The sequence below is a fragment of the Brachyhypopomus gauderio genome, chromosome 15 (assembly GCF_052324685.1).
Source record: "Brachyhypopomus gauderio isolate BG-103 chromosome 15, BGAUD_0.2, whole genome shotgun sequence".
Taxonomy (NCBI): domain Eukaryota; kingdom Metazoa; phylum Chordata; class Actinopteri; order Gymnotiformes; family Hypopomidae; genus Brachyhypopomus; species Brachyhypopomus gauderio.
The window spans coordinates 3,553,480-3,576,833 of NC_135225.1; the positions used below are offsets into that span (position 1 = coordinate 3,553,480).

The window sequence follows — 23,354 nt, forward strand, 5'->3', positions numbered from 1 at the left end:
CATGCTTATAATGAAGAGACACCATTAGGAAGAATGTAGTTATAAAATGTCAGGAACAGCCCTAGATAAGACCCGAGACTAATAAAATTTGAGAATATAGACAGTGTTGAATAAATCAATCTCACTTGATATTTTAAAGGTTGCCAAAGCTTTACTAACAGGCAGCGTATTGATTCTCTGCCCGTCTTCCTCTGTGGGAAAATATTGTTTCTCATGTACTTCACCTCTGAGCTCAAGGCAATCTTGTCCCAGAATACATGGTTTGATACAAGATTTAACATGGAGTTGCCTTGTAGGCCACCACGAGAGCTTCTGTAGCTGCAGAACCAGCGGTGAACAGACTCTGTGTGCTTAGAGAAGCCGTCAGAAGAAGACACGCTTCTCGCTTGTTCATTCTTCTCTCACCACACACGGCGTTTGGCTTTGTTGCACATAAACCAGGAATAAATCTTCCGGGGGGGGGGGGGATAAACGTGATCATGGTGATTTCTTTATGCTATTAATGCTCTTGTAAGCAAAAATGAAATGGCAATGAATGCTTATTTCTCTCTGTATCAATGGCCGTGTGATTATTAATTGTATGTCTGAGCCAAACCAGATAGCCAGATGTCGTAAACGGCTTCTTGTCCGATGTCGTTAAGCTGCTCTTTTGAAATGGATGACCAAATAAAATGAGCTCAGCTCATGCGAAGCATCAGTAATGTTGTGTAAAACACTGTTAAATGCATCAGATGTGTTTTCAGCCAGGGGAAAGATGGCGGCAACTGTAATATATCGTCCAGCCTGTGATGGCTCAAGGTCACGTCAGCGTTCTCTACATAATACATGAATTCCTCTTCTTTGCTCTGCCTCCAATCATTCATCCAACCTTGGGATGAAAATTTTACTAAGTAAATCAGTGAACACGCTGGCATTTCTATTAACCTCCAGTGTGCGACTGACAGAGAGATGAATTATGCTAAATAATAACACATCTCTGTAAATCAGCTTTACAACTTGAAGGTGAATCAGAACTCGTCTGGCTGGCACATGGTGTGCACCATTATTTCTAATACAGTACAAGTGGTGATTTTGCATTTGGAGGCCAGATAAAGGCTCTATTAGCTACTCAGCACAGTCTAATGATGATAATTGCTGTGGATTTCTATATTTCACTACACTTCTATGGCCATGTTTCCTAATATTTACACATCTTGCATTACAATGAATTTGCAAGTGATGATTGTAGCATACGAGCCATAAACACGTAGACTAATAAATGGAGACATTCGATGCACAGTTCAAACAAATACTGTGAAATAAAGTGATGTAGCCAGTCTTACTCATAACCTCTGACCTTTCATAGCTTATTCTGTCCAGCCTTTTTGGCTACATCTTTATGCTCAAGGTAAACTTTGGTTACATAGATATAATTATTTGCAAGGACTTTAAAAGCTGTATTGTTACCTTTACTAAACGACTAATATGGGAATTTATTCTGTCCACACATTTCCTAATTTTAATTTACACATTGTCTGTTTTCAGTGCTGTACAGGAGCTTTGGTTTGATATATTTCACAATTAAATTGTAAGACAATTCCAAATATATACATATATTGGCATTTCCACCTTTTTTATAGCCAGTCTGGAAGGAATATTAAATCTTGAGCTGTGCGCTGGTCCCTTACGGGTCTTGATATAGTTTCTATTAATACGCTGCAGCCTTCTGCCCGCGAGAACCTGATGTCACAATTAAAATCGGACTGTGTGCACACTGTGTCTTTGATCCCACTTTTGAATACCGGGTTAAATACAGCAGTGTCAGTCAGACGGCTCATCAGTAGTGAGTGGGTCTGCCTCCCTCCTTCAGTCTCTATATGGTTATCCCTTGTGATGAGAGCCCAGGGCCCAGAAAGGGCGCCGGCCTTGTCTCACGGCTGTGGCACACGGGCAATCAGCAGTTTGGCACTCTGCAGTATCTACGGGCGTAACAAAGGTGAGCGAGATGTGGTGTGCTGCTATCTTTAAAAACAGAGCGATCTTTGGGACAGTTGAAAACGCTCTCCCAGGGTATAGCCGACTTCCAAATGAAATCCTTGAAACCCTGGAGTCATGAGTCACGGGAAGCAGTGGAAATGTAGCTCGCAGAACAGGAGTGTCCGTTTCCAGCGAAAGGTTGTACAGTTATGTGAAAGATCTTGTCAGGAGCAGCTCCCTCAATTCTCCGTCTGCTACTCGTAACGAATGTTTAGAAGACATTAGTGATGGATGTAAAGAGATGAAGGGCGAAGCCGTGTGGGTTTCTTCCATGTTCAGCGCAGAGGCTGCACCTCCTGGCACATTATTGAGATGGTGACATTTTCTGTTTCAGTTAAGCTGCTCTACAATCTAAATGTTTAAAGGAGCTTCCGCTTCCAAATGAAACTTATCTGGTACTGATGTATGTAGGGACCTGACCACTGCTACCAAACGATCTGGGATTTTATGTTTGTAGGTTACATTTGTTAAAATTCCTCTTACTGTATTTTACTTACTGTTCTTATGTTGGTGTATTATTATTAGCCTCTTGTACAACAAATCATCCCAAATCTATTTTGTGTGTGTGTGGAAGTTTTGATATTTCCATGACCTGAATACACCGTGTGGACACACCGCAAGACGTATTGATTAGGCAGTGAAAATAAACCCTCATCGCATATGAATATGAGGGCAGTATTGCAGTCATTTGATATACTCTCTTCACGATACATGAATTACACAACAACTTTCTGCGATTCCTGTGTTACTGAGGCAACTATTAGACTGTTATTCGCTATTATTAAATACAAATATGAGAACAAGCTGTCGGGGTCTAGTGCACTGGAATGTCTACACCTTTCTCAACTATGAGAAAAGGGAACCAATGCTGTCAGACTCCACAGCAAACGGCCGTGTGTGGTGTAGCGTTGCCGGGCCTGAGCTGTTTTGTCTCCGTAGCATAGCTTAGTTTCCATGTCTGATAAAAAGTAAATGAAGATTAGCAACTTTAATGTGGGGTCCATTAATACTAAGTAATTAGGCAGATCCCAAGCTGGAGAGGATGATGCTGTGTGGTGCCAGTTGAGAGCACAGATTAGTTTTTTTTTTATTTTCCTGTTCTCCAGCGTGCCAGTGGAGTCCTCCATCTTAACATCTGTATCAGCAGCAGGGCACAGAGGGAGGAGCCCCGGCTGACTAAACGGATAAGTCAGTGTGCTGAGGCTTCCAGGAGCTTCTGCGAGCTCCCCGCAGGTCTGGCCTGCCTTGTGCACCCAGAGGCCATGAAGGCTTACACACACACACTCCGCGTTAGGTGGGCCCACTGGAGAGGCGCACCGGCTGATGTGAGGTGAGGGGTTTTTATTTTCTTCTCCACTTTGATGAAAGATCATGTCTCTTAAAGTGAATGAACAGGAAAAGAATTACAAATAGAGTCGAAGGCACGAAAACAACCAAACCGCTGCGCCTTTCTTTGTCCCTCTTTAATTCCGTTAATCGTCTCAGGTAAAGATTAAGTGCTCTTGCCAATTTCATTCAGCGGCAAACGACGCAACAAGGTCACTCCCTCTCTCCCTCTCTCCGTCTCTCTCTCTCCCTCTCTGTCTGTTGGAGGATTGAGTTGTCATGTAGCTCTAATAGGCAGCACAGGGAATCATTAGTCTAGCTCAGCTCTCTGACTGATGGGCATTTCACTCCAATCATCTGAGCGCACTCAGACGGCCCGGCACTATTGACACGGTGTCAGAGCTGAGAGGCGATGGCTTAATCAGCCGGGACACTCGCGGCATTGATTTGACAAGCTGCCGTAATGACCTTCTTGTTTTTGTAAAGGATCACTGTTTATCTGGGTTGGCACCACTGCACTAAGTGTGCCGCATCGTCATGGAAACTATTATCACGACAGAGCCGGGGCCCTGAAGGTCTCCTGTGGACGAATTCGAATGTGACCCAAAGGGGGGGGGGGTCGCGGTGACCGTGGGGCCACACCGTTGCCACGGTGACCGCATCCCGGTCCTGTTTAAATTTTTTTGAAACGATGTTTTGACTCGTGCACGAGTTGAGCGGTTAAACATTTACATTTCTGCCCCCCCCCCAGATGAAAATGGGGCTATAATTAATTCTGAAAGTTGTCATGTTTATAACAAATCACGTCAAGAGCTCCACGCATCGATTGTTAAGAGGTCAATATCAGAAATTTCTCAGTTTTTATTTGCTTTGCTGACAAACCACATAGAAAATTGTTTTTGATTTCAGTGTTTATTGATTTTGCCAAATGGCCCATAATGGCCACTCAAATGCCCGTTCTGTTCATGCAGAAAGATGCCAAAGCACACATCGTGTGATCCTGATATCATCACCTCGCCCGAAGTAAATGATTTAAATGCACTGAAAGATTTCTTAGATTACTTACGATCTTGTATTTGACTGCTAGAACATTTTTTTTTTTGTTATTCCTGTTTGACCTGAAGTCAGAATAATCAGCCTGAGTCTGGGTTTCGGCCACAAACATGTCTTACCAGAGGATGTTCCTGTGAGGTTATTTGGAGAGAAGGATGAGGATAAGGTGCTGTCAGCCGCATCAGTGTAATCAACAGTCCCCCCCCAGAGCCCATGTGTCAGACAGTAAATATTATTGGCATGCTGACAGGCCTGAAGCTTTGGCTCACTGTGTAAAATCGTTAATAAGCAGCATGATGGGGCCACTTCATCCCAAGGTGAGAATGTAGAGAGCTGTTTTCAACCACAATTCCACAATTATCCAGAGGACAGGATGAAGTGTCCATTGTGAGATGATTTGTAGGCTGAGAGCTGGAGTACTTTGTCTCCATGATACGGAGACGTTCTCCCAGCGAGAGATGGAGAGACGGGGAGATTTGTTCTTAGCATATTCCACCCCCACTTCCCCACCATGTTTTTAGTGACAAATTGTTAGCTGTGTAATACTGTACTGCTCTGTTAAGCACACTGTATAAAATACATTATCCAAAATATTTCAGTAAGCCAAACCAATAGTGCAGTAAAAACTTGTAATATTTGAACGGTCCGTTAGATATGTGTTCAGTAAAACATAATAAAACTAATTCATATGCTATTGAAATATCTCCTTGTTGATGGTGAGCTGGTAGTTTAAAGTGCTTTATTATGAGAGACTGGGAGAGTGAGTCTTGCATGGTTACCTTTGGTAAACACACTGCCAAGTTAAATGGCTGATCAATCAATTTCACTGAAATCGATCTGAATCAGTTCTGCCTGGTGCACACAGAGGGAGCCACTTTATCGTAAATCAATCATTTTGAAAACATCTCACAAAGGGGCCAGGCCTTACTAACAAGCCATCCATTTACAAGCTATCCAACCCGTTTCAGGCTACAATGCAGCAGCACCAACATCTCAACATCTGTTCTCTTTCCACATTTCTTTATGGGAGAGTGTCGAAGAATCTAGCTGAAATCTCGGCCTGGCGCTATATTGCATGGTTTGCATTGCAACTCACTGCTGACAGTAAAGGTCAGACTTCCTTTCACTTTCTGAATCATCGTCACCCTTGATGAGCATAAGACAGATTTCACACAGCTGCATGAAATCTAGAATGCAAAATGTGCTATGGTCAAACACATGAGGGGAATTAATGTTTTATCTTGCTTATTATAAATATGATTAGGCATATTATCATCAATAACAATGATTTCAAAATTTTGTACTTGGAGAAAACGTCCCTTAAACATTTTATAGTGCAACGTTTTATAGTAAATGTTTACAGACCTCCAACATTCAACCTCAAATAGTTCAAAGCATTTGTATAGATTTACTCTATTAAAATACAATCATGACATTTGCTCATGTTTATATCACGTTTAATTTTCCATGCTACTTATTTATATTAAAACATCTTTATTCATATGTATCAAGTGCTAATAATTCTAAGTAAGCTAGAAGCTAACAGCTTGGCATGTGGCTAATATTTGGCTGACAGTCTTATCCAGAGTATCAGTCTTATCCAGAGTATCAGTATGACAGTATATGTGCTTCCTGGGCAGAAATCTCATGACCTTGGAGTTACTAGCACCTTGGTCCACCTGTTCTACCAGGTGAACAATCGGAGCACCATACAGTAAATGCATAGCGCTACTCTTCATTTAGTAAAACTACTCAGGGGTGTGTACATGGAGGCCCCAGTCTATATGAACAGAGCACACAACATCCAAGTTATGCATTTTATTTAAAAAAAATTTCTCTCAAAAACCTGAAAATCTTCCAAGTGCAAACGTTTGTGAACGTTAATTAGCAGCTTGTGGCACCTCCTTTTGCAGCCATTACTTCAACCAATAAACGAGTGTCTCACATCTGCATTTTGGGATTTTTGCCCACTCCTCCTTGCAGAACTCTGCCAGGTGAGAGATGTTGGAGGGACATCTGGCATGTACGACCCACTTCTGATCTTGCCACAACATTTCTATGGGATTGACGTCTGGACTCGGGATAATCCAGAGTGCAAATCTTTCACTTAAGCCATTCCTTTTGTAGTTTTGCTGTAATGCTTTGGGTCGTTGTCTTGTTGCATAATCCATTTCTGTCCCAGCTTCAACTTCCTGATAGATGGCAGGAGATTCTGGTCGGGAATTTGTTGATGGTCCTGGGAATTGATGGTTCCCTGGATAATATGTAGTGATCCAGGTCTAGAGACAGAAAACAGGTGCAGACCTTCACATTTCCACAACCATGCTTCACTGTTGGAAGTAGGCTCTTCTCTTCTCCAGACATGGTGCATGTGATTGTGGCCAAATAATTCAAAATCCTCTGGTTTGTCCAAGTGCCCTCTGACAAAATTTAAATGGGCAACTTTGCTCTTCCTTGAGAGCAGAAGCTTCCTAATAGCAACTCTTCCATGAACACCATGTGTATTGATTTGTCGCCTGATTGTAGACACATGTACATTTATCCCAGATGCTTCCAGAAGGGCCTGCAACTTCCTGCAGGTGATGTGTGGGTTGCCCTTTACCTGAATTACTATTTTTCTGGTGCTTATTGGTGTCTGTGTTCATGGCCGTCCACGTCTGGGCAGAGTTGCGGTGATGCAGAGTGTCCTCCATTGGTAAACGATTTGTTTACAGTGGATGGATGGAGCTGGAATCTTTTGGAGATGGTCTTGTAGTTTTCCCCAGACTGATGGGCTGTCACCACCTTCTTCCTGATGCTCATGGATGTCTCCTTTTCGATCTGTGTTCTTTGATTTTATAATGTTAATTAATTTTATTATTTTATATTATTTGTTGGTGTCCTCTCCCTTTTAATCAGTGTGGCCCAACCCTATTCGCCTGGATCTCTCATTTGATTGGTCTGTTTAACTGATCTTGAGCACTCACGTGTTTCACCTGAGTCTGCTGGCAACTGACATATTTCCCTCAAAACAAGTAAATGGAAATAATGAACATAAACATATATATATATAGTGTGTTATATATATATATATATATATATATATATATACATATATATATATATATATATATATATATATATATATATATATATATGTATATATATATATATATGTATATATATATATATATCAGCAGTGAACTGTGACCATTAAACCTGGGCCCGCTACCCCCCCCCCCCCCCCGAGATTTTTTTGTTTTTCCTCTCCTAATAAACTGCAGTAAAGAATAAAGAAAAAACCGAGACGACAGTATAGCTTTAGAAGCGCAATAAACAATAACATTTGTACTAGATAACTTGTTAAGCAAAATACGTTTCCAAACAAAATAAGGTTCACAGCTCCGTGGTTCTCGGAAGCGGAATATGTAAATATGTAAATGAGGACGTCAAAGGGATGAATCGAAACTAGATAGCGGCGGTAGGCTAACGACAGCTAGCGTCGCCACAGCGGGCGGAAATTATCATACAGTTAAGCCCGCCCACTAAGACGGCAGATATGATTGGTCAATTTTACTGTCATTTGAAACTGGTATTGCGCTGAATTATAACTGCCAGGCCCTCTGTAAACGAACAGCAGGCATCACAGTCCTGATAGGGGGAGACACAGGCTCACTTAACCCCTCACCTTCCAACACAGATTGAATAGACACGGGTGAATAATTTATTTGCTTATATTTCTGTAATTGTTTAGATGTCGATTGTAAAACTGTAAGTAGATAAAATTAAATTGAATAATTATATATATATATATATAAGAATATTTTAGGCCCTCTGAGAGGGCGTAGAGGGCCCTGACGGTTCCCCACTTATATATAACATATCTACTGCCTGTTCCCAGGATTGCACCGTTTTGCAGATCTTGAATGTTGTTCCTGGGATTTACTGGAGCCATTTCCCATCCAGCTCTTCTCATGCCCATCTCTTCTCTTCCCCAGCTATGCTCTTCCCCATCTCTTCCCTCTGTCAGCTCTTCTCTTCCCTCTGTCAGCTCTTCTCTTCCCTCTGTCAGCTCTGCTCTTCGTCAGCTCTGCTCTTCCCCAGCTCTTCTCATCCCCAGCTCTTCCCTTTCCCAACTCTTCCCTTTCCCAACTCTTCTCTTTCCCAACTCCTCCCTCTGTCAGCTATTTTCTTCCCCAGCTCTTCTCATCCCCAGTTCTGCTCTTCCCCAGCTCTTCCCTCTGTCAGCTCTTTTCTTCCCCAGCTCTGCTCTTCCTCAACTCTTCTCTTCCCCATCTCCTCTCTTCCCCAACTCTTCCCTCTGTCAGCTCTTCTCTTCCCCAGCTCTTCTCTTCCCCATCTTCTCTTTCCCAACTCTTCCCTCCGTCAGCTCTTTTCTTCCCCATCTCCTCTCTTCCCCAACTCTTACCTCTGTCAGCTCTTCTCTTCCCCAGCTCTTCTCTTCCCCATCTTCTCTCTTTCCCAACTCTTCCCTCCGTCAGCTCTTTTCTTCCCCATCTCCTCTCTTTCCCAACTCTTCCCTCTGTCAGCTCTTCTCTTCCCCAGCTCTTCCCTCTGTCAGCTCTTTTCTTCCCCAGCTCTGCTTTTCCCCATCTCCTCTCTTTCCCAACTCCTCCCTCTGTCAGCTCTTCTCTTTCCCAGCTCTTCTCTTTCCCAGCTCTTCTCTTAGCCCTTGACATTTCATGGGCTTTTCTCTGCTCCTTGTTCCTTCCGTCTGTCTCTACCTGTCTCACCACGGCCCTCTCCTGCTGTGTGTCCTTCACTGCTATGTCCACTCAGTTCACCGTTAACATTTTTGTCAGTCTGTATCTGAACACAGGGTTTGGTCATTCTATACGCACACACACACACACTCTCTATCATAAGTCATTCTCATAGACAGTTGAGATTAAAATGGATTCTTCCGCCTTACATTTCTAATTCATTGTGTTGGTCGTTAAGTGCACATCATTATCCGTTGTGTTTGCTCACATTACGAAAGCTGCTGTAGTTCACTGCTGACAAAGTGGAAAAATCAACAAATAACTAACTCAACATTTAGAACACAAATACATCCATTTTAATTTGAGAAAATACAAAAAGAAACATGTACAATTTATGTACAAACTTTTTGTACAAGACAGTATATTTATCAGCAGGTTATATTTGACAGAGTCAGGTAGATCAACTCAGCACCATCAATTTCTTCATTTATCCCTTAGCTAAAACAGTTCAAACAGTTAAATCTGCTATGATAAATTCCTTTTTCCTGTAATGAATATGTCAATAATTAAATATAAATTTCATTTCTTGTGTTTTATAACTGGAAAAAAAATGATGGAATTTCAGCTTGTTAAGACTTAATTCCCTCATACTGTTTATTGTATACATTAGAATAAAATTGCCAGAATTATGTAAGATGACAGTGTTATATGACATACATTAGTAAGTTTGTACTTAAAGCTGATATAATTTGACTAAAATACTCTTGAACAAATAGACAGATGATCATAAAAACAAACAAACAAAAAATAAACTCATTTAGTGCCTCTCCTGCATCGTTCAGTCAGTGTTTATTCCATTAGTCCCAAACTGCATTGAAGTTTTAGGGTGAGTTCTATATGTTCACGTTTTCCAAAATAAATGCCACTTTTCGCCGTAGTGGGTCTTGAAGCGTTCCTCCTTAGTTGTACCACTGCCTGGCACTACACTGGCATGAGGGCAGAGGGCTCGGATGTTCCCCCATGCCAGCCGATGCCACCGAACTCACCGGCTCCTTTAAACCACATGACTGAATGATGCTGTATAGGAGACAGCACCGTGGCACTTTAGACAGACTCACATGGGGAGGACAGGTCTCCCCTTCCATTAAGTACACATAGACTGTGTGGAACTGCATGGTACCGCGTGGTACTGGTGGGAATCTTGCACTGGAGAAGAAGGTCAAAAATCAAGCTAAACCACAACAACCATTCTGATCATTTTGAGGACTTTAGGGGTGAATGAAAGAAAAAAATCTCAACTGCAACTACAAAAAACAAACAATGTACATTGCTTTTCTCCTAACAATCCTGCTTTATTGTTATTTAATTTTATTATTATTATTATTATTATTCCGTATTTCAAGTTAGCGATCCCAGAAGTCTAATTTACAACAAATGTAAACAAATGTATGATTGCGACTCTCAAGCAAACGACAACTGTAACATAAAACTGATAAAATGGAATGTAAACTTTGACATCATTAAAGAATTCATATATAACTTTGTACTTAAAAAAATACTCTGAAACTAGCCTTCAAGTGTTTCATTAAATGAAACCTGCTTTCACCCGTTCGTTAGCTTTTCTTTGTAATGTACTGCAGGAGTTTCATTACAGGAAAAGGATCTTACATAGTCAAATAATTGATGGCAAAAAAAAAGAAAAATGAACTATCCATTGATAGTGAGTCATGATTGATTTTAGATCAGAATAAATTTTTCAGGCTAGCAAGTATGTCATTGACAATCCAATTTTACATACATTTTACTCACATTTTTTTTAAGAAATCTACTTGCTACAAAGTGTAACATCAATGTATTCACAATTCAGAAAATCACTTCAGGACGAAGCCCAACTGTCTGCAGTAAAGTCGTACTACATCCAATAGGCAAACACTAAAGCTGGGATCCCTTCAGAAAACAAAATGTGGCTTATAATGGGCAGAATTTACACAACAAACTTCAACACTAGTTATCCGTTTATTTCCTCAGTGCACGAAAGGTATTTTTTTTCTCTTATGTCATGGCTGTTTGCTCACTGCAAATCTTGCTCCATTTTAAATGTCTTTTTGATATATGCACTTGAAATACTTCAGCGTCCTACTCTGTTTTCTGGGACCTAATTTAGGCCAGTATCAACAATTACATTATCAATTCTACTCACATGAGAGAAAGGGAAGATACAAACCATTAGCAATTACCCATCATGCACCTTACTGAGTTTGTATCAACCTTCCACATTCGCTTTTAAATGCTCAAATTAAACTTGTTTACATCTAAAGACTGTATCAATATTTATTTAAATATTAGCCAATGAAAATGTATCATGGTACACTATTTTTAAGTTCATTTAGCTACAAAGCGGTCTTCCACAGCAGCCCATGTATCGAGTATCAAGACAAAAACAAATGGAGTGCTGATGTTGGTACCCTTTTGACTCAGGTGTCTCCTATAACACAAGATAGACATTTTGTGTGAGCTTCTTAAAACAATGTGATATGTTCTGTTGCCAAGGGGGGAAAATGAACACCAAAGTGAACTGGTATGCACTGTAGTCTTTGTAAGATGCATTTAAGATCATTTTAGAAATAAAGTTCTTTGATATGTATAAAAATAAGTACAAAATGATTACGCTCATATGGATAAAAAATAAGTATGTACGTACAGTATGTATAAATTTGCCAGAATATTTTAAGCAAAGTTCAAAGTTCTGCTTAACATATGTATTTGTCATACCTCCCAGTTAACATAAAGTCTACACGCCCATCCAGGAATTTTTAAGTGTATTCCGTACAGTCTAGTACCAGAGCAACACAGTTGAATTCTCAAGGTTCACTTCTGGTGATAATTGACAACTATGATTGAGCTTGGCTTGTCCATCGGTCTAGTTCTGTCTACAGTGTTCAGGCACCATGGCTGGTCACAGAGAAACATCCAAGCACACGCTCCTGCCTCTGTGACAGCCCTGTGCCAGGCAGTGGTTACACTCGCACGGAGGAAGCAGGGATGCCCACTTTTCGCAATATGTGGCATTATATTCAATCGTACGCACATTTATGGTTTTTTGTTGTTGTTGTTACAATGGGAGCAAATGTTAAATATGGTCTGAAAGCTCAATCATAGTAGTATTATCAGCATGTGCAGTGTGTATACCACACTCCTTTTTCATTAATAAAAGATCCACAGGCACAAACCAAACGAACACAGGATGAACGTTAATCACACAGTTCTCCAACCACGGCAACAGCAGTAGTCAAGCATGATGGAAAGACGTCGTCTAAAGTAGTGCATATCCTCAGAATGTATTGCCAATTTTTTTTTCAGGACTAAGCTGGGGACAACCTATCGCATTATTACATGAATATGGCAAATACACTCCCATGTATGATAGACCGGTCGGTGCCTATGGATAGAAATTATGTCACGTTCCCTCTCTATATGTCCAGGCTGTGCACGGCGTGTTCGGAGTTGTCTAACGAATGCCCCTGGCACACAGCCTGTGGGACTCTGGCCCTGTCCCGCTCGTCACCTGTCTCCACCAACGAGAACTTTCGTGCTACACACTCAGCCAGCAAGTTCCCTTTACCACTCAGTGAAAAGACAGCAGACATTCGTTCTGTTACCCAGACATAATCCAGTGCGCAACCCAGAGCAACATTTGATGTCAAGTTATTCCACAGTAACTTGATTATGTTTAGTGCAAAAAAGAAGCAAATGAGAGTGTGTGAAAGGTGACGCGTGGGACTTTGAGAGGATCTTTGGGTAAAGTAAGAAAGAGCTTAATGAGCGTGACCCTCATCCTCCAGAACACAAAACCCTTCTGCACAGTCAGGTCACAACAGACAGGAGATATTGCAAAGAATTACAGGAAGTACTTTTTTTTTTTTTTTAACTGTTTTAACATAATTTCAAAAAGTGCTAGGGGGGCTGTACAATCCTTAATTGATTGTCTTTATACATCACTATGTATACATTTATAAATTAAATGTTTCCAAAAACATGGAAGTAACATTAAAGGTATACACATAAGAAGGTCCCTTCCAGTCTTCATGTTCACAACAGAACCCTTGGGTCGTGGTGCAAGGGAAGCTTCATCATCATCATCACCATCACCACCCGTCTTTCACGATGGGATGTTCCCAACTCTCTCCCCCGTCAGGCTTTCAGCATTCATCTTCAACTTCTCTGATAGGTGGAATCAGGCTGCTAGTGGATTTGTACTGATTGACTTGATTGGCCATGTGCGTGGTCATGGGCTGGATCTGAATGTTCCTTGGGTAGGTGTTCTGAGGCTCATCTGTAAACCACTTCTTTTCTGTGGGACAGCCAGACACAACGGAGGCAGGAGACGGGACAAAAAAAAGCACAGCATTAGTGACACAAATCCTGCACAACCCGTTCTCTATTTACCAAAAACCTCTTTGTTCTACCTAAAGAAGATAAATGACATTCAACAACCACAGGGTGAAGATACAGGTTGTGGACGTCTACTAACACCTAAACTACCATCTCTCTCGTTACAAGACAGCAGAATGTATGTAAAAGCATTTACAGCCTCTAAACACAAGGGACATACTGTAGACTAAAGGAATGGAATAAACGCCATGCTGTGTTTTTGTGTCATCACGGTGGGGTCAAGCCGCTCTCACGTCCGACGAGTCACGCGCACGTCTGGGAAGTGAGACGCGCCGTGCCAAATTACGCAGGACTTAAAGCCGCACGGGGGGGGGGGGTCACAATCCTGTCTTCAGCCTGCTCGGGTTCCCACAGGCAGCAGTGTCATTTCCGAGCACTGCGACATTCCTAACTGCGACTGCGACGTGATCTCTGCTGGCGAGTGTGGCGTGTCAGCCGGCGGAGGCCTTCGGGCTGGAGTGTCAGGGTGCGTGCGTTTGATGTCAGCGTAGTGTAACCTGTGGAGGTGCAAGGAGTCAACCCGCCTCACTCCACCACACACCCCCCGAGTTCACTACCACGCTCACATCGCCCCGAGCCGTCCTCCGGCGTGGCAAGAGTTAAGGGAAGCAATTTCAGAAGCGGAGACCCTCTCATCACGTTTCTCTTTCGTACATTATGAGGAGACTTCTGCCACGAGGACATTTAGCTGTCAACTTTCCTTGACTAGGGAGGAACTTCTGATTGGGCCTCAATTTAGAGTCAAGCCACCTGTACAGGTAGTTTGTTACACAAAGTGGGCAGAATCACTCGGTTCCGGAGTACCGACCCTATTCTCATCGATCCACATGGAAAATGTGGAGTTAATGGAAAATCAGTTTGATGTATAAGAATAATGTGCAGACACACAGACCTCTCACGCAATACAAGTCGTGTACCAAACCTCATGATACACACACGAAGAGGAAGTCAAACAGACAGGGTGGAGAGTCCACAGAAACTGATCGGATGGACTCGGGTGTTGAGGAGAAAGTAAAGGAGCGTGATCAACCACATGCGATGCTCGGGTGATCGTAAGCATGACGAGTTAGCCATTAGCAGCAGCCATTTGCTTTCTACCAGAAAGCAACGGTGAAATGTAGGCATGACCTCCTCTGAGAGCAAGACCCAACACCCCCTCACACGGCAGAGCTGCACACGGACATTTATGAGTCGGGTATCTCACGACAGGCGCTAGATCATGCAGAATCATTAGCTTGCGTACCTTGGCACATTCTATTGATCCTTGTTGCATATCAGAAAAAGAAGCGTTCTAAGTAAGTTTTACATTTCTTAAGGCAAGAGACATGTCCACAACAAGGTTACTGACATGACCATGTCCTTTATGTTACAGTACTGTTTCAGGAGAAAGTCACTTTCAGGAACACTAGGGTTGGGAATTATAAAACAATTAACAGTTCCCTAGCATTAATTAATTAATAGAATTAATCCTTTAATGACAAATGCATGTAATGTCTATTTAACTGTAATACTGCTTTTTGTGAAATACCTAGACACATGAATAAGAGCATAAAGATACATCTGCATTCTAGTGATAGAAAAGTATGTCTGAACACTATAAATATTTTTGAAAAATGAAAACATTTAAGTAAAAAATGCTACTGGCTGCCTTTTAAGATAACGTATTTCTCAATTAAGTCCAAAAATATCTGTTGTATGTAAGATGAGGTGTCATCCTGTACTTTAGACATCCTACATTTTTCTAGTAGAGGGATGATATTTATGTTTCAGGTTGTAAAAATGAAATGTTGAACAACTTTCTGTAATACCTTGCAGTTGCAGGCTTTTTGGAAGGGATGGTGTTTCCAAACAGCCCTGTAAAAATCTCGATTTTCAATATCCTTTCATTCATTTGACCTCTTCATTCCAAAATGGGTTTACCTAAAGGAGCAGCAGTGTGGCTGCATCTGCAATTGTGTTGGGATGTTGGGGAACCTGAACGACGTCTATCAGCTGCACATCCCAACTAGCACATTCAAAATTACCAAAAAACACAGCTAAGAATGAGCAACACAGGCTAAAACACGAACATGCAGTTCCCACAGGCACAAATGGAGATGAGACCACCCAGGAAGAAATCCAACGTTCTGCCCACCTCTATTTGGACATAAAGACTTAGGCCATGTCAGAAAAGTTTTAGTCACATAAACCTCTATCATTCAAAAAAAATTAGAACAAACCACAAAATATATATTTGTATATATTTTACATACAAATATTTGTGAATAAACACAACCATACATCTATACTCAAAACTCAAACAAGACACACAGATAAATCTAAAACCATCTACCAATACTGAAGAGATGTCTATACGTTAAATAAAGATATAAAAAATATATATGTATATATGTGTATTTGGAAAAACAATGCTTTAAAGTGGGTGACTGGTTCCATCAACATAATGGAACTGCCATACGCAGATCAGAGCTGCTATGGTCCTGAGTTGTGTGGTGGAGTAATGTGCTGATGATGTGCACGTGAACAAACGGAACTAAAAACACACACACTCACAGTCCTTTCTGCACAGCATATGCTCAACAGACAAGAAGCACAGTCACACACACAGAAAGAATGCACAGTACAAGGTCAAAGGGTCGTGGGGGGGGGGGGGGGGGGGGGTCCTGTGTGTTGTCCTCACTTGTGTTTGTCCCGCGCGTCTCGGCCCTTACTGCTGCGATTCTGTCGGTTGGTGGCAGGGATGGAGTGGATGGAGGAGCTCTTCTTGCTGGAGGAGTGTGAGGAGTGAGAGGAGTGGGACAGGTTGGTGCGGGACTGTCCCGCGTTGTGGTCAAACTGCATCAGGCAGAAGATCAGGTCTGTGGGAACCAGCTCGAACTCGTACGGCGGGTTGGTGATGACATATCTGTGGAGATGTTAGAACATTGGTTCTGATGCAAGGACGTGATGACACTGTTATCAACATAAACAATTAACTCAGTGAAATGGCCGTGAGTTCTGTTCATAGTGTATCCTAATAAATGTATGTTTTAAAATGAGTATCAAACATATATGATATGATAACATATGTGTATAACTTAAAACAAATAGCACGTAAATTAGAGCGTAAATGGCAATCTACTAAATTGGAAGTATTCCATAGTGCCTGGAAGGATAGCATTATTGAGTACAAACGGGCTCTCACTAAAGCACGCTCAGCATACTTAGCCTCACTGATAGAGAAAAATAAAAACAATCCTAGATTTCTTTTTAATAATATTTCTAAAACTTAAAGAACCTCAGATTCCAGTAAACCTCACCAGTAATGTATTTATAGATTTATTTGATAATAAAATAGAGAATATTAGACAAAATATAAAACCTTTTATTAGCAATACAATGGGTATGTCATCTGGTTTGGTTGATATTGATTCAAATTACATACCGGGAGAAAAATTGATGCTTTTCATCCACTCCCAAAATCAGAATTAGAGAAAATCATTTCTTCCTTAAATTGTACTACCTGCACTCTAGACTCAGTTCCCTCAAAGTTATTAAAAAAGGTATTACCAGCGGTAACTGAACCTCTTCTAACTATAGTTAACTCATCCATTACAATAGGTCACATGCCCAAATCATGTAAATTAGCAGTTATTAAACCTCTGATCAAGAAACCAAATCTTGATCCGACTGTCCTATCTAATTATAGACCTATTTCAAACACCTCATTTATATCCAAGATCATAGAAAAAGCTGTTGCCCAGCAATTATGCTTATATCTGCACAGGAATCACATATTTGAAAAGTTCCAATCTGGCTTCAGGCCCCATCACTGTACTGAAACAGCATTAGTCAAAGTAACAAATAATCTCCTCCTTGCTTCAGATCAAGGCTATGTATCGCTGTTAGTGCTTCTTGATCTTAGTGCAGCTTTTGAAACAATTGATCATAGGATCTTGCTAAAGCGGTTAGAACGCTGGGTTGGAGTCTCAGGCACAGCCCTTTCATGGTTTAACTCTTACTTGACAAATCGCCATCAGTTTGTAGAGCTCAATAATATTCCATCCAAATGTACAATAGTTAAATATGGGGTCCCGCAAGGCTCCATCTTAGGACCACTATTATTTACATTATATATGCTACCATTGGGCACAGTTATAAACAAACATGGTGTCAATTTTCACTTCTATGCAGATGACACTCAACTTTACATATCAGCCAAACCTGATGACAAACTCAGTTTAGGAAAAATTGAGGCCTGTGTTAAAGATATTAAATGCTGGATGTCTCTAAACTTCCTCCAACTAAATGAGGACAAAACAGAAGTTCTCCTCCTGGGCCCTAAGGCCTCAAGACAGAAAATTCCAGATCTAATGCTTAATCTTGCAGACTACCCCATTACACCTGGCACAGTAGCCAAAAACCTAGGCGTCATACTCGACTCCGACCTATCATTTGATAAATATATAGATAATACTACTAGGATAGCTTTTCTACATCTCCGCAACATTGCCAAGTTAAGAAATGCATTATCACAGGATGATGCAGAAAAATTGGTGCACGCCTTTGTTAGCTCCAGATTAGACTACTGTAACTCATTACTGTCAGGATGTTCAAATAGGAATTTAAATAAACTTCAAATAGTTCAAAATGCCGCAGCCAGAGTTCTGACCAGAACTAGAAAATTTCAGCATATTAGACCAGTCCTATCAGCCCTGCATTGGCTCCCAGTTAAATTCTATATCGATTTTAAAATTCTATTATTAACTTATAAAGCACTGCACGGGCTTGCTCCTGAATACCTCCAGGAACTTATTTCCTACTATGAACCCCCACATCCACTAAGATCACAGGGTGCTGGTCTTTTATTAGTTCCACAAATTAATATTGTAACAGCAGGGGGAAGAGCCTTTTCTTATAAGGCCCCCCAGCTTTGGAACAACCTTCCAAAATGCATACGGGACTCTGACACAGTCACAATCTTTAAGTCTAGGTTGAAAACCCACCTATTTGGTTTAGCGTTTGATAATTAACATCCCCCCTTAGATAAAGGCACAGATCCAGGGGTTCATAGACGAAGGGTTTTATGGTAGACTGGGGCGCTGGTGCTGTCGTCCTGTCACTGCTCGTGGTCACTCAAGTTTGTTGACAGTGCAGTGGATGGATGCCATTGTCTCAGAATGCCCCCAAGCCTATGTTACCTTCTGGTTCTGCCTTTTTAGCTAGGCTGTAATAATTTAACTTAATGCCGGAGTTGCTGCCACACTCCAGAAATGTGTTTAATTTCATCTGTCCTGTATATGTCCTCATACAGAGCTAATTTTCCCTGTTTTATTTTCTAGGGAAACTAGGGAGTTTTTCCTTGCCACTGTCGCCCTTGGCTTGTTCACTGGGGGCTAGGACTCGGCACTTGTAAAGCTGCTTTGTGACAACAACTGTTGTAAAAAGCGCTATATAAATAAAATTTGATTGATTGATCGATTGATATATGCATTACTGTATGTCAACACAAATCTTTAACCAGGCACTGTACTGAATATTTAAACAAGTTAGAAAATTAAAAGATTGGAACATGTGAGAAGAGGTCTGATGGACACGTGGTCTGATGGACACGAGGTCTGATGGACACGAGGTCCAGAGGGGCATTCACCTTTTGGTGCACTGGCTGGGTGCGCTGAGGTGTGCGTCTCTTAATCGATAGATTCCGAAACACAGCATGTTGTATGTTTTCAAAGCTTTACAAAATAAATCCCCATAGCAGCCGCCATCCTACAAGAGACAGAAGACACATTAATACTTTGGGCAACAGTTAAAACCAAAAAGTCCACACCGCACAGCACACAGCCTTTCGTCTTTTAGACTTTATAAACAGCAGGAAAATCCTCTGAATTTGTGTCATCTCTGTGTGACCCAAACGCTATTGTGGTATAAAAATATGGATCACTGTTCCCGAAACGGGGCGCCGCCCTGCTGGCGAGAGTGAGACAGCGCGTCAGCTCCCTGTAAGCGCCCACTCACCCCCAGGTCGGCGAAGGGCCCGTCGTAGAGGGCCAGCTGGGCCACGCGACACCTGTCCCTGTTGGCCAGCGTCTGCGGCGTGCTGTAGCCCCCACGCAGGGCGTTCTCCTCCGCTAGCAGAGCCTCCAGCTCCGGCGTGGCTCCACCCGTCACCAGCGTCCGGATCAGCGTCAGGATGTTGTCGTTGAAGTATGTCTGCGGGGGGGGGGGGACGGACGGGACGGCGTGAGACGGCGAGGGTTCTGGAGACATCCTGAGCCTTGTTATCTACACCCTGAGCTGTCTCCCGTCACGCTCCCCGAGCCGAGGGGAGACACACCAACACAATTAAGCCAGATGTTGTTGTTCTCTTCTACAACGTTCATTTGATATCACCAGCCATGCCTGCCAGGAGAGAGTCTCACACACTGCAGTAGCAGAAGACCTCTCGTATCAATTATCATTACCAGAACTAATTATCTTTAAGTAGTCCAGATTGCAGCTAGCGGGTGGGCGTTTACATCTAAAATGTACATCTGCGGAGATGCGGTGCAGATGCAGAAATATCGTATTCAATATATACAAAAAACGAAAGTCTTAATAATAAATATTAGTAATGCAAAGCAAATCGGTCCAGAACATCTCAGAACATCTTAGGTCAGTCCGTTGCTTTGTCACCTTGTTATTACAGTACTGACGCCCACTCTGCTACATGATTGCATGGTGCTGACTGTGTGTGTGTGTGTGTGTGTGTGTGTGTGTGTGTGTGTGTGTGTCAGGCGCTGGCCTGAGTGGCAGAAGGATGTGGGACTCGGACTGTGCGGTGGAATGACACCTCTCCAGACTCCTGACAGCACCACTCGGCAGGATGACGGATGTGCTCTGTCTATTAGGTCCACCTTTGTCCAGGGTGTAGCGCTCCAACACCGCTTTGTTCTAACCTCACTCACAGTGGAAGCAGACGGGGATGAAGCCATCAGGCGGATCGGCGGGGAGCAGCGGTCACAGGTGAGGGGAGATCCGGGGGGAAAGATCGGAGAGGAGGAACGAACTGCCTCTCTCTCCCTCCAACCAAGATGACATTGTTTGGAGATGAAGGCTTCTGGACCTCCTCGGCACCCATAGTGTGTGTCAGGGCCATTAATGAGACAGGGAGCACTTACCTTGTTAAAGGATCTAATAAGCCTTTTGAAAGTTCATTTCATGACACATTATATGAGGAGTCTTGGTAACAACTTTCCTTTTGATGTCACTGCGGCTGACAGTGCCGTCTGATCAATGTGCCGTTTCATTTATGAACCTCTGCCTAGCAGAAACACTGTTGTCCTACATCTAAGCCCAGCGAGAGCTGCTGGGTCCGTACACCGCTGCATAACCGCCCAGGAGGCCAGAACCTTGGGACTGCAGTAAAACCTCACGGCCTTTGGACCTTCCAGTATTTAACAAAGTACACAAACCTGACAATGCAAAACACTGCAAACGCAGTAACAGTCAGAGACTGAAAAATTACCGTACATTCATTTTATTACTTTTCTTTTCTACTCCATAATGAAAAAAAAGGCAATAGCTCAATAGTGTAATTATGATTTAATACTAGACATTTCGCAAATTTCTGCGGCCTTCACATATGTAATCACAGTACATGTTCCACATTAGAATGAATGTTGTTTTTAAATAAGAATTTCCAATATTATTATGACGATACTTATCCGCATACAAATATTTAAAGTTGCACATACATAACCCTGAATTACAGGCTGGTTGTAAAGCGCCCGAATGCTGCAGGGTTTGCACTCTGGTGAATTAAAAAAAGAAAACGAGTAAAAGTTACTGTCCTTACAGGTAGGTGTGTGTGTGTGTGTGTGTGTGTGTGTGTGTGTGTGTGTGTGTGTGTGTGTGTGTGTGTGTGTGTGTGTGTGTGTGAGGAGCTGAGCTGTTCTCTCTGTGAGTGACATATTTGTGGGTGCTCTGTGTGAAACTCACAGCACTCATGAGCGAGTCCAACACGCTGACAGCGAAGGCGGTACCGCAGGCGAAAGGCTGGGTCAGGTACAGCTCCGTGTCCGGGTCATCGTCGTCATCTTGGTCCAGGAACTGAACGTTTGAGTCGTTCACTGTTTGGCGCAGAGAAGCATCATGAACACCGAGACAAACGCGCACTGTAGCCATTTTACTGACGTGGCACGTGCAAGAGCAAACAGCACACGTGTTCAGTCACGTCACGTGTGACACAGGGCGTTCAGGTAACCTGCTTTAAATGTATGCTTTAAATAACCAATCACAGTACTGAACCACTGCCTGAATACTGTGTGTGTGGTGCCCAGATCTGATAAACAATAACAATGAAATAAACACCAGATAGTAAACAAACATGCACCTCAGAGATCATGCAGTTTGAAATTTCAACCATTTTCAATAACATTTTAAAAATATGAGGTAATCTGGATTATACCACTACTGTATCTGAAAAGGATGCACCATGAATATTTTTGGAAAGGAAAATATGAATTATTTTTTTAACTAAATCCAAATGCATAAGCTGTGGAATATATCAAGCTTAAATAGTAATGAGGAGCATAATCTGTGAGGAATGAGCACTACTCCCGCAATGTCAACAAAACCCAATTGTATGTTCCTCACTAATGAAGACAGATCAGTATAAGATCAGGAATACAACCACAATTCTGACACACTGGCAAATTTGACGGAAAAAACCTGCACATTTAACACTGAATGTGGGGGGATTTGAGGGAATTTCATTGAAACACAGTGGCAGTGATAATTTGAGGGTATTTAGTTTACCCGCAACATTAGTAGCAGTGAGTATTTCTGGGGGTATTTCTAGTTTTACAGGGTATTTTCTGGAGTAGCCGGTCTGGAGGAGAGGGGCTGGTTCTAGTTCTGTTTGGGTTCACACTGGGCTTTGGTTTAGCCCGCTTCAGTATGTATACTTCAGGAATTAGGACCAGCACCAAAAGAAGTAAATAAAAATAAATATCTTAAAGGTTTTATCTGGAGGCCTTTGTTGTTTTGTTTATATATATATTTTTTTTCCTTTTTTTTTGGGGAGGGGGGGGGGGGGGGGGGGGGGGGCTTTTGACTTTTTTTTTTTTTTTTCTTCCCAGACTTCCTGTGAGCTGTGGAAGAGAAACGTCAGTCTTTCAGACAGGCGTCTGATGAACACCAGCCTGGGCTCCAGAAATGAACTGCAGGGAGACGCTATGGAAGCAGCCACAAGGACAGACTAGCGTGATCAAAGGCCTAGCGATGCTCACGGAGGGGGGGGGGGGGGGGGGGGGGGGGGGGGGGGTGTTGGGCGGACGGGGGGGTGAGGGGCAGGGGAAAAAAAAAAATCATAAAATAAGTCCAAAACAAGACAGTCAATTTCAACCAGAACCAAGAATAAAAAATGTGTTGAAAGTGATGCCAGGGGAGCAGGCGTCGTCTGCAGCCACGGAAACCAAGACAAGCAGATGGAGGAGTGGAGCTCTGAGGTGATACAGCCGAGGACACGGACACGTCTTACCCAGCTCTGTTATCATTTGTATGTTGATCCCACTGTTTTTTTCCTGACTGAATGAAACCAAAGGCAGTAGTTTGCCAGGCTTAGCTAATGACGATAAAACAGCGTTGGGGGGAGACTGTTACTGAAACAGGTTCACAGGCAGACAAGAAGGAAAAACACAAATGAGAGTTATCATGTCAACAGTGGGATTAGAAATCTAAAGGCAACGTATCTGCCTCAAGAGGGCCACGTTGTCTCTGAGTGCAGAGAGAGACGTCAGCCACCGGCGTCTGAGTGGTAAACAGGCCCCGCCTCCAGGAAGA

At 42.3% G+C, this 23,354-nt stretch overlaps 1 protein-coding gene across 8 annotated transcripts in view; it reads right to left on the reverse strand.

The window, feature by feature from the left end:
* Positions 1 to 9,438: 9,438 nt before the first annotated feature.
* The window catches only part of kcnma1a (potassium large conductance calcium-activated channel, subfamily M, alpha member 1a), a 149,765-nt gene continuing 135,849 nt past the window's right edge, over positions 9,439 to 23,354 (reverse strand). For 6 of the 8 annotated variants that reach the window (XM_076974801.1, XM_076974795.1, XM_076974796.1 and 3 more), the window contains 6 exons: positions 21,510 to 21,640; positions 19,548 to 19,742; positions 19,180 to 19,298; positions 16,231 to 16,455; positions 14,794 to 14,813; positions 9,439 to 13,449 (listed from right to left, as the gene is read on the reverse strand). In XM_076974801.1, coding sequence (XP_076830916.1) covers positions 13,298 to 13,449; positions 14,794 to 14,813; positions 16,231 to 16,455; positions 19,180 to 19,298; positions 19,548 to 19,742; positions 21,510 to 21,640 — 842 coding nt within the window. In that variant the 3' untranslated portion in view covers positions 9,439 to 13,297. The remainder of the gene's footprint in view (positions 13,450 to 14,793; positions 14,814 to 16,230; positions 16,456 to 19,179; positions 19,299 to 19,547; positions 19,743 to 21,509; positions 21,641 to 23,354) is intronic. The other 2 variants (XM_076974798.1, XM_076974800.1) reach the window with 1 other exon arrangement.